The following is a 14,389-nucleotide window of genomic DNA, read 5'->3' as shown; positions in this document are numbered from 1 at the left end:
CATTAGAATCTGCAAAAATGGTACCTAATTAAATGAATTGGATCAACTTTTGGAAGCTGGTTATTAATCTTGGAAGGTATATCTGTGTATTAGAACTAGTGCAATTGGTTTTTTTTTAAAAAAAAATCATTTCTGTGTATCTATTCCAAACTGATGAAAACTCTATGTCTTGTTAGAAGATGTTTATTAAAAATAGTTGATTATTATAGAGCTTAAGATTGTTATCACCACTGTTTATTTCTTTATGTCTATAAAGTTTCTGTATAGATACAGAGTTTATCTTTCAAAAAGTTTGTTTTGGTTGCACCAGGAAGTTAAAGTCTCCAGTCCAGATTATCCAGAAAGAAACCGAGAAAATGTGATGGAAGATTTTCTGAAGAGAATAGAATGTTACAAAGTCACCTATCAACCCCTTGATCCAGTTGATTATGACAAGTAAGATGCACAGCAAAGGAATCATGGGAATTCTTGATCATAGACTTGGATCCGGGACACACCAATGGAAGACCAGGCAGAGGTGACTTTTCTGAAGACCTTCCCTGTGAAAAGCCTCTTCCTGAATAGGTTTGGGCTGTGACAGGGGAAGATAAGGTCTTCCTTATAAACTTGATGAAATTCAAAGGGAGGAACATTCTGGGATCACAATACTCAACACAGTTTTTCAGGTACATTTGTTTCGTTCTAAACTCCCTGTGCCTTAGTCCACTCTAAAAGAAACCCCAGGTGAGACTGCTCCATGAGGCTGCCAGGGGGAAAAGAATTGAAAAGTCACCTTCTACCGTACCTCATTCCACTGATACTTCTTGGATCATGGTTACTGCATGTGCTTGGAGTAGAAATGGATGGAAGAACAGATGGGAGGATATTATGGGAAGGATATTGTAGAAAATGGAGCGAACAGTGGAGAACTCAGAGATGTTATGCATGCAAGGGCTACTGGTTCTTACTTATTAAGAACAGAAAGAATTTCTAGTACAAGAATCAGGTTTAGTAACACCTGTTTTGATCTGGGACTGGTCCAGGAATCACTTCCCCTTTTTTAGCAATATTGAGAAATAATTTAAAAAGCTTTTAAATATTTTAGTAATTTGTATACTTTAAAAAGTATCTCATTAGTCAGAGATGCTTTTTATATGTTAAAATATAATGGGTTTTTCTCCTCACGATTCCGCAGAAATAAGCTTTTAACTTTCTGCTTTCCAAATATCTTTTGCCACTTCTCATTCATTGATTTGGAGTAGTGTATTGTGTGTGTCTCTCTCTGTGTGTGTGTATTTCAGATTTGATCTCCAGAAGGTCCTTTGGACTAGTGGAGAAGTGAAAAGTACAGCTGCACCTTTTCCTAGGATCACATTACATTGTACAGCTGTGCAGTGGGTGGGGGCTATTCATCCTCCAGCATCTCTGAAACATCTTTTGGAATCTGTCCAGGTCTAATTTATAATTAGAAATTGGTTCTCATATTAAAATAACCTAGTTCAGCTATTTTATGCATCAGCCTTTCACCTTTATTTATTTATTTTTTGGTGCACTCTCCCTAAGTTACAAAAACAGACATTGAATAATTGTGTGATGACTTGATACCTAATAATTTCTGGTTTGTTTGTTTTTTTAATTACAGAGACCTTTCTTTCATTAAAGTTATCAATGTTGGGCAGCGCTTTCTGGTCAACCGGGTCCAAGACTACATCCAAACTAAAATTGTCTATTATCTCATGAATATTCACATTCAGCCACGCACAATTTATCTCTGTAGACATGGAGAAAGTGAATGCAACCTTATTAGAAAGATAGGTGGAGATTCGGGCCTGTCCACACGTGGGAAGCAGGTATGGTCTAATTCACAGGAAGTGTGCATATTTTGTAGGGATCTTCTGTGTTTCAAATTCAAGGCAAAGAGGCCATCAAAGCACACACATTTTAGTTGTCTACAACTCCTATACATAACATGTTTTCTGCACCCCTGTTGCTTTAATGAATTACAGACAAGAGCTACTTGAATTTGCATACTAACAGCTAAATTAAGGCAGATTTTCTGCCCACATTTACTTTCAGTTCAGCTTAAGACCAGAAATATGTGCTCAAAACAACAAACATTACATTCTAAATGTATTAATTTTTGCTGGAAGAATAGTTCGATTTTGTACTAAATAGTATTCTGAGAATACCCATAGATATCATCACCTTACAACATTAACAATGATAAAATGTGTTTTAAATAAAATGAATGTTTAGCATTTATACCTCAAATTTTCTCTGTGATATCCTCCATCCCTAGTTATTTTACCCTTAAAGATTGGGATTACTCAAAGGAACCCATTCCTTGGTACCTGAGTAGTATATTAAAGATTAGATTACTTTTAGTGTAAATCAGAATACATAGTTATCACAGAAACTCTGCCAAGTTCGATAGAATTGTTTACAATAGAAATATTCTTATACAAACAATTTACACAAACAATTGTAATTGTTTGTATAACCCACTGTCTGATATGTTATTTTTAGATAATGGATTGCAGTCATATTACCTTTCCTTGATGGAAGGTTTCTTTCATCCCTGTTACAGTCCATTGTACGTCTCTAAAATCGGTCTGTAAGATGGAAGAATTCTTCAGAACAATATATTAACAGTATATTAAATTCTTTTCTATCAAAAACCGTTCTATTACAGTTGGAATTGTAGCACAACAGTTGGAAACAAAAAAGGGCTATGACCATTGGCTACAGTACAAGAAAAATGGCAAAATTTGTATTGAACTTTGTGATTATAAAATTTTAGCTATGTATGACTTGGGGAGATGAGTTGCTTACTACAGCTTCCAAACCACTGTTCCCATTGCCACCTTACAAATTTTCCCTGATAATGTAAGCAGCACAAAGCCAAGTTGCTGTCCTTATCTTCATAATAGGGAAGGGCAAATCTTAATCATGCTGTATTGTTTTCTAGTTTGCTGAAGCACTGAAAAGGTTTATCAACGAGCAAGAGATTATGGATCTGAAAGTTTGGACTAGCCAATTGAAAAGAACAATCCAAACAGCAGAAGCCCTAGGAGTACCATATGAGCAATGGAAGATACTGAATGAAATTGATGCAGTGAGTAGAATGGCAGAAAAGTTAATCACTGGTCTTGGGATAGTGGTGATATACTTTCGAGTGATCTTCATTGCCTTAAAGATAAGCTGCATACAATTTCATCTGTCTGTCTGTCTGTCTGTCTGTCTGTCTGTCTGTCTGTCTATCTATCTATCTATCTATCTATCTATCTATCTATCTATCTATCTATCTATCTATCTATCTATCTATCTACTTCATACATTAAATTAAAAAATCCCAACTCAATAGGACAGTTATGGTTGCAGTCACTAAGTGCTTTTTATCGATACATAAGGTTCAATGTTGTCAAGCTTCTCTTTGTTCTGGAATAATAGATGATAGAATATATCTGCTGTCATGCTTGAATAAATGTAAGTTTTGGAAAAGACAAATGTGTTTAAGTTAAATTATATTCATTTGAGTTCAGTTCTTAATTTTCTAGGGAGTATGTGAAGAAATGACGTATGAAGAGATTCAGAGAAAATATCCAGAAGAGTTTGCACTTCGAGATCAAGAAAAATATCTTTACCGCTATCCTGGAGGAGAAGTGTGTTCTTTTGTTTATCATTGCTATACTAAATATTGTTGCTAAACTAAATGTTACTGCTTTGATTTGTTAGAGTTTGAAGTGTGTTGCAACAATTGCCCTTAAATATAATTTTAAAAAATGAACTATAATATACAATTCTCCTGGAGCTGGTTGAAGAATGGCATAATAAACAAGCATTATCGTTTTAGGGTAGAAACACAGCAAGTCTTAGTATGGCATAATTGCTTCCAAAAATTCTTATTCTTATCCTCAGAGTCTTAATTCTAATACACTGTTAGATTCTGAAATCCAAAATGCTATCAGAACCTTATGAATCATCTCAAATTATGCAATTATACCCACTGACAGATGTTCAGGTGTTATAGTGATGCCAATAAAGAATTAGGAAGATCTTGATTTAGAAATCTTGCTTCTCCCAAATCAAAACAATGCATGTAAGCTATGTTAAATTTTCCAAGAAAGGCCCATGATGTAATGTATGTGATACAGTAGATAAACTATAATAAATAGTGAGCTAGGTAGAAAAAATATTTGGATACTTTAACAACATATTTATTGGCAACTTCCCTCTTTTTGATTAATATTTTTCTTGGGCTTCTTTAGTCTTACCAAGACTTGGTCCAGCGCTTGGAACCTGTAATTATGGAACTGGAACGTCAAGAAAATGTCCTAGTTATTTCTCACCAGGCAGTTATGAGATGTCTATTGGCCTATTTTCTTGATAAGAGTGCAGGTAAAAAAAACTTTTCTTTTTATAGCACACAGAAATAAGGCAGTGATTATCTAGAATAGAGATGAGCAGTCTAGATGTAGCTCACACAGTTCCTTCTCTAAGCTTTAGATCCCCAGTTCACATACTTGAAGTTGATCATTGTAGCTTGCCATAGAATTTCAGCTTGTAGTTCTTTTCTTTGGTACTTTTCAATGGCAACTCTTTGAAGGAGCTTTGTTTTTCGATGCTGATTTTTTTTTAATGTCATAGTTTCTGAACTGCTTCCTTTTTTAACATTGCCCTACCATTACCTCACAGCCCCAACCACCACTGCTATGCTGCCTTTAGCTAGTAAAACCAAACTGTATTTAGCCTTCAATTACCAAGAGGTTTCCCCTCCTTGACAGGAAATAAATTACGAACTACGTATGACAATAGCAATAGCCCTTAGATTTATATACCACTCCATAGGGCTTTACAGCCCTCTCTAAATGGTTTACAGACTCAGCCTATTGGCCCAACAATCTGGGTCCTCATTTTATTGACCTCGGAAGGATGGAAGGCTGAGTCAACCTTGACTCAGAATTGAACTCCTGGAGTCAGCAGTGAGTTAGCCTGCAATACTGCACTCTAACCACAGCGCCACCATGGTTCTAATTAGTAACCACATCAGTTTAAGAAATAACAATATTGATAGCAGCCATGAAAATAGGCTTCATTAAGGACTGCAATGTGCAAGGAGGGGAAATTTTCCTTTTTGCCTGCTTTAGTCCAGATGAAACTCAGCCTTCATATTCACACATAGTTTTCCTCTTTTTCTCCTGAGTTTATAAAGTTGCCATAGTTAACTAAAACAGAGTTGGTTCATGTTGTTGATTATTTTCCATACTAGATATGATTGCCCTGCATAAAGTTATTGACATTTGGGGCACTTTCAAAACATACATATACACATTCAGTGGATTTTACTGATATTACAGCCAGTAATCTCCAATAAAGTGTGAAATTATTATTTGACCAGGCTTATTGCAATTTTATTTATCTATTTTTATATTTATTATTACTTTATGTTCTTTAAATATTACTCAGTATTACTGGGTTAATTACTTGCTACATTAACCATCCCCAGTCTAGGATAGTCTATGGTAATTAGATTGAATTCCATCTTGAAACTGTTAAATTTCTACACATTTCTCACGAATTGTGTGAGAATGTAGTTGTATTGCCTCTATTCTGTCCCTCAGTTCTAATTCTAAGATTCTCTGTGTGTCACTTTTCAGAACCTGCAGGTTTGTTCATTAATATATATTACATTCTGGTTAAATCAAAGTATAATGTGTATTTTAGATCACTGTGTCAGCACATCTGTTTAACTTTTATTACTTTATCTTAGATGAATTGCCTTATTTAAGATGTCCTCTTCATACCATCTTTAAGCTTACACCAGTTGCTTATGGCAAGTATTTATTTATTTATGTGGGAGAGGAAATCAGTAATGCAAATATCTATTTCGCATATATTTCATTTAGATCAAGTAACTTCTATTTTTTGAATTAATAAACATAATTAGTACGTTATATATTATTTTTAGTTATACATGGAGCTTTTACCCATATCAGTTTCCCTTTATAAATCATGATACTTTTCCTGATAAAACATGAGAAATTAATGATAAACTAAATTAAATGTGACTTGTTGGGGAATAGCTAATTAAATAATTACAGTGAGAACTGAGTCTTCTGTGTCTAATTCTTGCCTACTTTGGCATAATACTTCTTGGAGTCTATGGGACTCAAGTATTTCAGGTCTTTTCCTTGGTAAATATTGCTTTTCATTTCTCTGATGATAGTATAGTACTTCCTCTCTAAAAATGGTGCCTAAAGTTCTGTATATTTTCAATTTTATGAAGGCTGTAAATTAGAAATGATTTCTCTGAATGTTGAAGCTGTAGACACTCACCGGGATAAGCCATCCACAGTGGTATGTATTATTTTTTTCTGTTATAACTCCTCTATCTTCTTATCTCTTTTATATTTCATTTCTGACTTAGTCATGGTCAATCTTAGGCAATTCTCAAGAAAGGGAAGGGTGAAAACAGTACTATATTTATAATGGGTTTTTCATTTCTTTTGTTCTCCCTAAAACTGTGGGAAAAGCAAATTTTCATAAATATAGAAACCATAAACTAAATTCATAAAAATTATTGATAAATAATTATTGATAAATGTTTGGTGATAGTTTGTGGATAGCTACATTGGACATATTAAATACTCCACAAAATGCAGACTTAAAAAAAATGAAAGGATTATTAGGAGAGTCAGCTTAGCTGAACGCTACTCACAAGGGCCAAATTAGAAAGACAGATTCAGAGAATATTAGCATTGTGGTACAATATAACATAATTTTCAGAATTACAAGAAAGGCAACAAAAATCCATAAATATCTGAATACTTTAAACAGGGAAGAAGTCTATTACCTATGTAACAATCAGTGACTGATTAAGGGCATTGCTTCACATTTATTTATTTATTTTATTTATTTATTTATTTTAATTCCATTTATATCCCGCCCTTCTCCGAAGACTCAGGGCGGCTTACAAGCTTAGCAGTAGCCTTCATTCTATGTATATGCCTGAGCATATACATTGAACCTGAGCAGATCAAGACAGAACAACTATGTCCAGGTTTAATTTCAGATCCACTCTGAAGAACTGTATAGCTAGCTTCATTGGTAAAAATTATGTAAAAATATTGTAAATGCTTCATTTCTGAGAAGGGGCTGCTAAGGCTTTATTCTGTTTGCAAATATTAGCTTGGGCAGAGCTTCAGAACGCTTCTTTGTGATGATGAAGGCCCATGTGAAGCACCCCTCATGATGCTGTGTGAAATAGTGGCCCCACCTCCAAGAGCCATGTTGCCTCACTTTACATTAGCAACCAAAAGAAGATTCTGTGAAGATGCTGCATTTGTACAGAAGTCTCTCTGACTCTTCTATTAATCTACTGGAAACGGCAGAAGAGGCTTCTGCACAAAGTCAACACATATAAAAAACATTTTTGAATTACCAAAACTTGCAGATAAGACTTTGTGGAGATACAAAGTGCCTCAACAAAGGGAATTGACAAGTACTTTATCAATAAAAATAACAGGTACTTCTTCTAGGCTTAGCAAATATGTCATTTCACATGCACAATAAGATAGAATATGCTTCATTTGTTTTTGATGTTCGATTGTGCTTTCCAAAACTGTGCTTTCACTTCTTTTGCTCTGAGTTCTTTGCCAGATTGTACCTGGCAACACTGTCTGATTTCATATTAATTACATTTCTGCATGCCAGATCAAATATCCCATAACGTAGTATTTCTTTGGCTTTGTTTACATTATTAGCATGATCTCTTATTTGTTAATTTATAGAGAAAGACACAATTGCTTTGACCCTCCTGACAAATGTAACATAACTTTTAATATTTATTTTCTTCAATATTAAGTATAAAAGCAATACTGACATTCTGTTTAAACATACTTTCCTATTGGCTGGTTAGGCCTTTAAGAACCCATACACAGGCCCCATCCCAACAGTGTTGTGTGTCTTGCTCAACAAATCATGTATAAAACAAACTGTGGCTTAGTGCAATGTGTAAATATACAGGGAGGAGTGTGTAACTTGGTGGTGAGAAAAAATCATTCCGCAGATTTTTAGAAATACTTTCATTGATATGAATGCCACTAATTCTTAAATTTTCAAATATGCATTTAGATTAATTCATGCAAATTGATATTTAATTTAATTGAAATGAATGCCATTAATTTTGAACTTGCAAATATGCATTTAAATTAATTCATGCAAATTGGTATTTAATTTAATTGAAATGAATGCCATTAATTTTAAACTTGCAAATATGCATTTAGATTAATTCATGCAAATTGGTATTTCACATATGCGCTTTGAATCTTTTTCAATTAATTGGTAAAGTTCTAGATAGCAGCCTGTATCTGTTCTTGGCAGATTGTCAAGAACAATCTTTGATGGGACAGCAGAGAAACACCTGGGCTGCACACTAAATCAGCAACTTGAAGGAGAAATAAATCCCAAACAAAGGAAGAGCCATCCACTTCTGTATTATTGCCAGGAAAACAATGTTCATATAGTCTCCAGTGGTCAAGGTCAATTGAAAGGAGATAATTTCAGTTTAATACTCGTGGTTAGATATCTGCTTTCCAATATACTTCTATTTCTACATTTCAAAGCTTTAAGCTATGTTATATAGTGTTATTGATTGCAAAAGAGTAGCCTCAAATTTTGTTTCATAATCTAGTGGGGGAAAATGTTGACTTCAGATTTAAACTGCAAAAATGTGAAGGCCACAACAATAATAATTTCTATTTTAAAAGCTGAGTGAAGTTTCCTAGTCATTTAGTCATAAGATATATTCATGGAAAATTTCCTCTTGGGAAATTTTTTTCCATCTGTAACTGTCATAGGGTGTGGAGGACTTAGTCATGCATCCTACCCATTCAGGAATCTAGTGGATCAGAGGAAGCAATAAAATCTCACTTCAGTCTCCTAACACAGAAATTATTTCTATGCAACAGTAGATACTGTACAAATTCTTATGTAATACCAGTATATATTTGTCCTGTATTAGAAAAAAATATCTAAAATAGTAGCTTAAAAGTCCCTATTGTATGTGAATACCCATTCTGTTGACCCAAGTGAGCACTGGATAACAATCTTATATCAGAAATAATATACAAAACAGTGGTGCTGATGAGAAAGATTTATGCTGACAAAATTGGAAAAGGAAAATTTTCTTTTCTATCTGTAATCCCCAGATACTTTTAATATTTTGCTCTGATGTGTCTACAGAACAGCTGTTAATGGTAATTAAGAGAGGGAAAGAAAGAAATCTGTCTATGGATCCTTGAATTTCACCCCTATTCTTTGCATGCTATTATTTTATGTATATATAGCATGAAATACATACCCTGTGCTCTATTTCTAATTCTCAATCAATTTTTTTTCAACTACTAACTTGCTGTGAGTTAATCCAGGACTTTTCAACTTTTTCACCCATTGTACCACTTTTAGGATATGGTAACATCAGAGTACCACAGTCACCTAGCAAAGTGTCAAAAACTTGATGACCAAAAAAAAAAAAGGGAAAAAAGTGATGAAGTACAGGTAGTCCTTGACTTACAACAGTTCACTTAGTGACTGTTAGAAGTTACAAAGGCACTGAAAAAGGTGCCCCCCCAAGCCACAGCCAAGCAAGACACCTGCCTGCCTGCCCAGCGGCGCTCTTCCTCCTGTCCAAGGTTTTCATTGTTGAGAGCATTTCTGTTGAGGATTGGCAGCGGGGGTAGAGTGGGGGGCTGTTTGGTTTTTATTCCCCCCATCTGCTGGGTGGTTGCAGCAGGTTTTGGTCACTTCACATGACCCTGGGAAATTGTGACCGTCATAAGTATGAATCAGTTGCCAAGCACCTGAATGTAAATCACAAGACCCTGGAGATGCTGCAAGATTCCAACTGATTGGCGCTTCCACTGAGCCTGGCGCTGATCCTGGCACTTCCAGTGAGCCCTGACAGCCCTGGAGGTCCAGCCATTTCTCGCTCAGGCTTGTGCAGTGCTGCCACTGGTTCAGCTCATTCCCCCCCCTACCATTTTTCTAGGATGGTCACGTACCACCTGCTAGATGCCAATGTACCACAGGTGGTACCCGTACCATTGGTTGAAAAGCCCTGAGTTAATCTATAGAAATTGACACCTCATCCCAGGCTTTTTTGTAGGAAAATTAATATCTGAACATAACTTTGTTCACTATTTTAAAAACAAGCATTTCTACCCAAACTACCATTGAAAAGTTGCTAAAATAACAAAATCCTACTAAAATAGTTTAATATCATGATAAATAGGTACATTTGGTGTAATAAAGGGCCTGAAAGCTACCACTGAAAAGGAATTAGGTGAAAGAGTTTCAACAGTTACTTTTCAAAAGGCCCTGTCCACTGTACTGTTAAATTATTTACTTTGAAAGATAGACAAGACCTTCAGCCCTGATCAAGTGTAGGCAGCTTAATACTGATAAAGTTGAACTTTCCAATAACCTGGATCCAAATCACATAGTGTTTTAAATAGCAAAACCTGAAAACAGACCTGTGGCCAATACAGGTGGTATAGTAGAGATATCACATATTTCAACTGTACCTTAAAAATGATCACTGTGTACCAATTGCAATGTCTGAATGATCACATTATTGTAATTCGACTGTAGCATAGATTACTGAAACAACATTCCTCTGGTGTCAGAGTTGCCTTACTTATGCAAATCAAAGTACGCATTTTAAAACAGAAGCTGAAATTACAGAATTTATGAGAAAAAAATATTTTCTACCTATTATGACTCGTACAAGCAGCAGTTAATATGTAAGTAGCCTTTAGTCATGTTTATTTTTTTCCACTGCAGATTTATCAGAAACAAATACTTCTAGTCATTTTTTCTCTTTAAAAATATGAATTTCTTATTAAACATTATGTTTTATTAATTTGGAAATTAATTAATTAATATTTTAAAAGACAGGATCTTCTCTCTGTTTACAAAAATTGCAATGAAGATGTAGGCAAAATAAGATGCTTTCTATTTTTTAAAAAACATAGTTGCAGAAACTTTACAATTAAGAACAGACAAAATTAGTTCCTTACTCCATTATGATTTCCCCCTTGGTTTACTGAAGAGGTGAGCAATTGTCACTTCTTTAAAATTCAGATTCTGAAGGCCCTAGAGATTGTAGCAGTGACATTATCAGAAAAGGAAGGAAGGGATTTGTAAAGGTTAAGTTGGCAGAACAGGAACCATTCTCAGCCAGACAAAATCTTTATGTAAACAAGGAAAAATGTGCCCAGCAATCAAGGCTGGGAAAAGAATGGCAAGAAATCCATTAAGAGGAAAAGATCTAGCGGGTATGCAGTACACTTTTTTATGTTTGTTTTTAATATGCTTTCTTGCCAAACAGTTTTGTGCTTTTATTGGTCTGGGCCTTGTGTTAGAGGCCTCAAAACTGGCTCCCCCTAGAGTGGTGTCTGTGTCTGTGTGTGCGCTCACGTGTTATATAGTTTTAGTACTATATTAGCTGCTGACCAGTAGGATGCATTAAATGACTGGATGAAATGGGATAGCTAATACGACTTCTAATAATCTAAAATTTAAACTCAGGGATGACATAATTGAAACGAAGTTTGATCTGCCTTCTACAGGAATCAATATCTGCATATACATTACTTCTGCAATAAATTAACTGACCTAGGTGTATTGAGCCTGAGGAGCTTCTGAATGTGGGGATATTGTTTCTGAAAAGTTGATATTTACTGTTGGACGTAGTATGAAGTTTGACAGGTTTGACCTATTGACCCAAGTATGCTTAGGAGAAGGGTAAATAAAACCTTAGTGTTTCATTTTCTCAGGAGGTTAAAACTTCAGTATTTTCATGCTTTTTATTTGAATAAGAAGAAAAATCACATCATGCATTTTGGTCGTGTGGCCTGAGGTGGTTCAGGAGTTGATAGATTGCAGATCTTTAGTAAAATATATGGCAAAATCCATTTTGCCCCAGAGGACATGGATAAAATTAAGATTGCATCCAATGCTGACTTATGCACCAATTTTTTGCCTGTTCCCTTTGCCTCTTGAAGTCATTTGCTGCTATTCTGTACTGTTACATGGCTTACCCAAGTCCTTCATATCAGCTTTCTGGGGCTAGGCATGGGGAATGCCGTGGGGAAAAAAGGGTGGGCTCAGCAAAACTCTACTTATCTTGTTCAAGCAGATAAGTTGTGTACCAGCACTCTTGGATGCTCCTCATATTCACATTTCTTAGATGTCTTAGGAAGCAGGATTTTCATTACCACATTGTATGCTGTAGGGCAGAGATTATTAGAGGGGTGGGAATACCTGGATGGATAGCCTGGCATCAGAAACAGTCAGTGGCATTGTTTTTGCTTTGTGGGTTAGTTTATCATTCTTATGGTATCCTCCATTTTTAATCAGAATAACCTTCCAAAGAGCCAAACCCCTGTAAGGATGAGAAGAAACAGCTTTACACCACTAGCCAGTCCGGACACAGTAAAACGGCCTCGCAATTACAGTGTTGGGAGTCAGCCTCTCAACCCGGCAGTATCCCTGCTATTCCAGGAGGCTCAAGATCAACAAAAGCTTCAAGAGAGTGTTCAGGCGGTAATATCCTAAACCTCTACTCCAATTTGAACCACTGCCAAAACAAACAAGAAAAAGAAAGGGAGTTAAAGAGTACCTGCAACTGTGGGGTTTCACAACATAGAAATGTTTCTTATCTCTTAAAGGCAACTAAAAGTTGGAACAGTCGAGTATAAATTTTGTGTTTTTCAGTCCAAATCTCTTGGAAGTCTATAAAGTTACGGAAAGCTGGACTGAAGCTGCTATGATAGGCCAGGCTTCAGTGAACAACCATTATGGTGTTTTTGCTGTTACTGTTTATCTATCTATCTATCTATCTATCTATCTATCTATCTATCTATCTATCTATCTGTCTACACACTGCCAAGATTCCTTTCTAGCTGCATCTGTACATCAGATGGATGTTCTTCTGAAGCCTTTTTATAGTGTAATTTAATAAAATGTGATTTTGTAAGAGGAAGTTGACTTTAAAAGATGGGTACAAAGGAATGTATGGGACTGGTACTATTTTTATTTGGAAAAAAGGCTATTTTCTTTTTTTTTTAAGTTTTCAGCCTTGAGGATTAAACTTGAATATTACTCTTTTGTAACAATTTAAGTTTGGCAATAAAAATAATAATACTTTATGATTATTATTGTTATTATTTTCTCCACTTACTTTTCTCCTGCCTTTTTAACAAAAAGAAAATGGGGTGTTAAAGTGAATCTGTAGGGTGCATAAGGTAAATACATAATAGAAACATAGACAATATTCTACACAATATATTCTATTTATATAAAATACACTGAACGTTGCACATGCAGGATTTTGCAGTCATTGGGGGAGGGGAGGGTTTTCATTCTCTTGCCATATGCTATCTCCCTTTTTCTTTTCTTTCTTTTCTTTTTGCTTATTTTTACTTCCTACAACTGAAGCTTGAGCTTCTCCTGTGCTGTTTTCTTTCTTTACAGCTTCAGATGGAAAGCCCTTGCATGTGAGTATCCTTAAGAACAGCTTACATGTCTCATATGTTTCTGATTAACGGACATTTTCCAAGAGAAGAGGAGAACTTTAGAAGAAAAGTTTGCATAAAGAGAAAGTACTGTATCAAATCATCTTGGTGAAAAATAAATTTTGGGTGGGTGAAATATGGTATGGTCATAAGATTAACATTTATTTCACCTGAGTAAGATTAATCAAATACAACTAAAAAGGATTGGATGTAACCATATTTGTTGAAGTCTACTCTGAGCACAAGTACAGGCCATGTTACCATAAATATTCCTGCTCAACTTACATGAATCAATGCAGTACTGTCTTATGTATATACGGCTCCTGAAGAAACAGCTGCTGGTTTTTAGCAGGAGCCAATCAAAAACAATGAAAGCAATGCAGAAATGGTTTAAAATTTAAAATTAGAATTAAATAGTTCTAAAATGCAATTAGAAAGTCATCTAAAAGTCTTTTTTTGAAATGTCATGTGGGCCTTTCTTAAAAGGCAACTAGCATGTTAGACTTCTTATCTCAGCTAGGAATGTATTCCAATGTTCCAATGCAATTATCATATATATATATATATATATATATATATATATATGTATGTATGTATGTATGTATGTATGTATTGTATGTGTATGTGTATGTGTGTGTGTGTGTGTGTATAGGTAAAGGTTCCCCCACACATGCATACTAGTCATTTCCAACTCTAGGGGCCGGTGCTCATCTCCGTTTCAAAGCCGAAGAGCCAGCGCTTGTCCGAGGACGTCTCTGTGGTCATGTGGCCGGCATGACTAGACGCCAAAGGCACACAGAATGCTGTTACCTTCCAACCATAGCGGTCCCTAT

General features: G+C 35.3%; 1 protein-coding gene across 1 annotated transcript in view; it reads left to right on the top strand.

Annotated features, from left to right (window-relative positions):
• Positions 1-14,389, top strand: part of PFKFB2 (6-phosphofructo-2-kinase/fructose-2,6-biphosphatase 2) — a 43,443-nt gene that overhangs the window by 26,897 nt on the left and 2,157 nt on the right. The window contains exons 8-16 of the mRNA XM_083359281.1: positions 311-435; positions 1,622-1,829; positions 2,948-3,094; positions 3,537-3,641; positions 4,248-4,377; positions 5,750-5,812; positions 6,266-6,336; positions 12,400-12,585; positions 13,516-13,538. Coding sequence (XP_083215407.1) covers positions 311-435; positions 1,622-1,829; positions 2,948-3,094; positions 3,537-3,641; positions 4,248-4,377; positions 5,750-5,812; positions 6,266-6,336; positions 12,400-12,585; positions 13,516-13,538 — 1,058 coding nt within the window. The remainder of the gene's footprint in view (positions 1-310; positions 436-1,621; positions 1,830-2,947; positions 3,095-3,536; positions 3,642-4,247; positions 4,378-5,749; positions 5,813-6,265; positions 6,337-12,399; positions 12,586-13,515; positions 13,539-14,389) is intronic.

The sequence above is a fragment of the Vipera ursinii genome (genome assembly GCF_947247035.1).
Source record: "Vipera ursinii genome assembly, chromosome: 3".
NCBI lineage: Eukaryota > Metazoa > Chordata > Lepidosauria > Squamata > Viperidae > Vipera > Vipera ursinii.
Note: the sequence above shows the minus strand (reverse complement) of the source record. Positions and strands in the feature narration are given on the sequence as shown.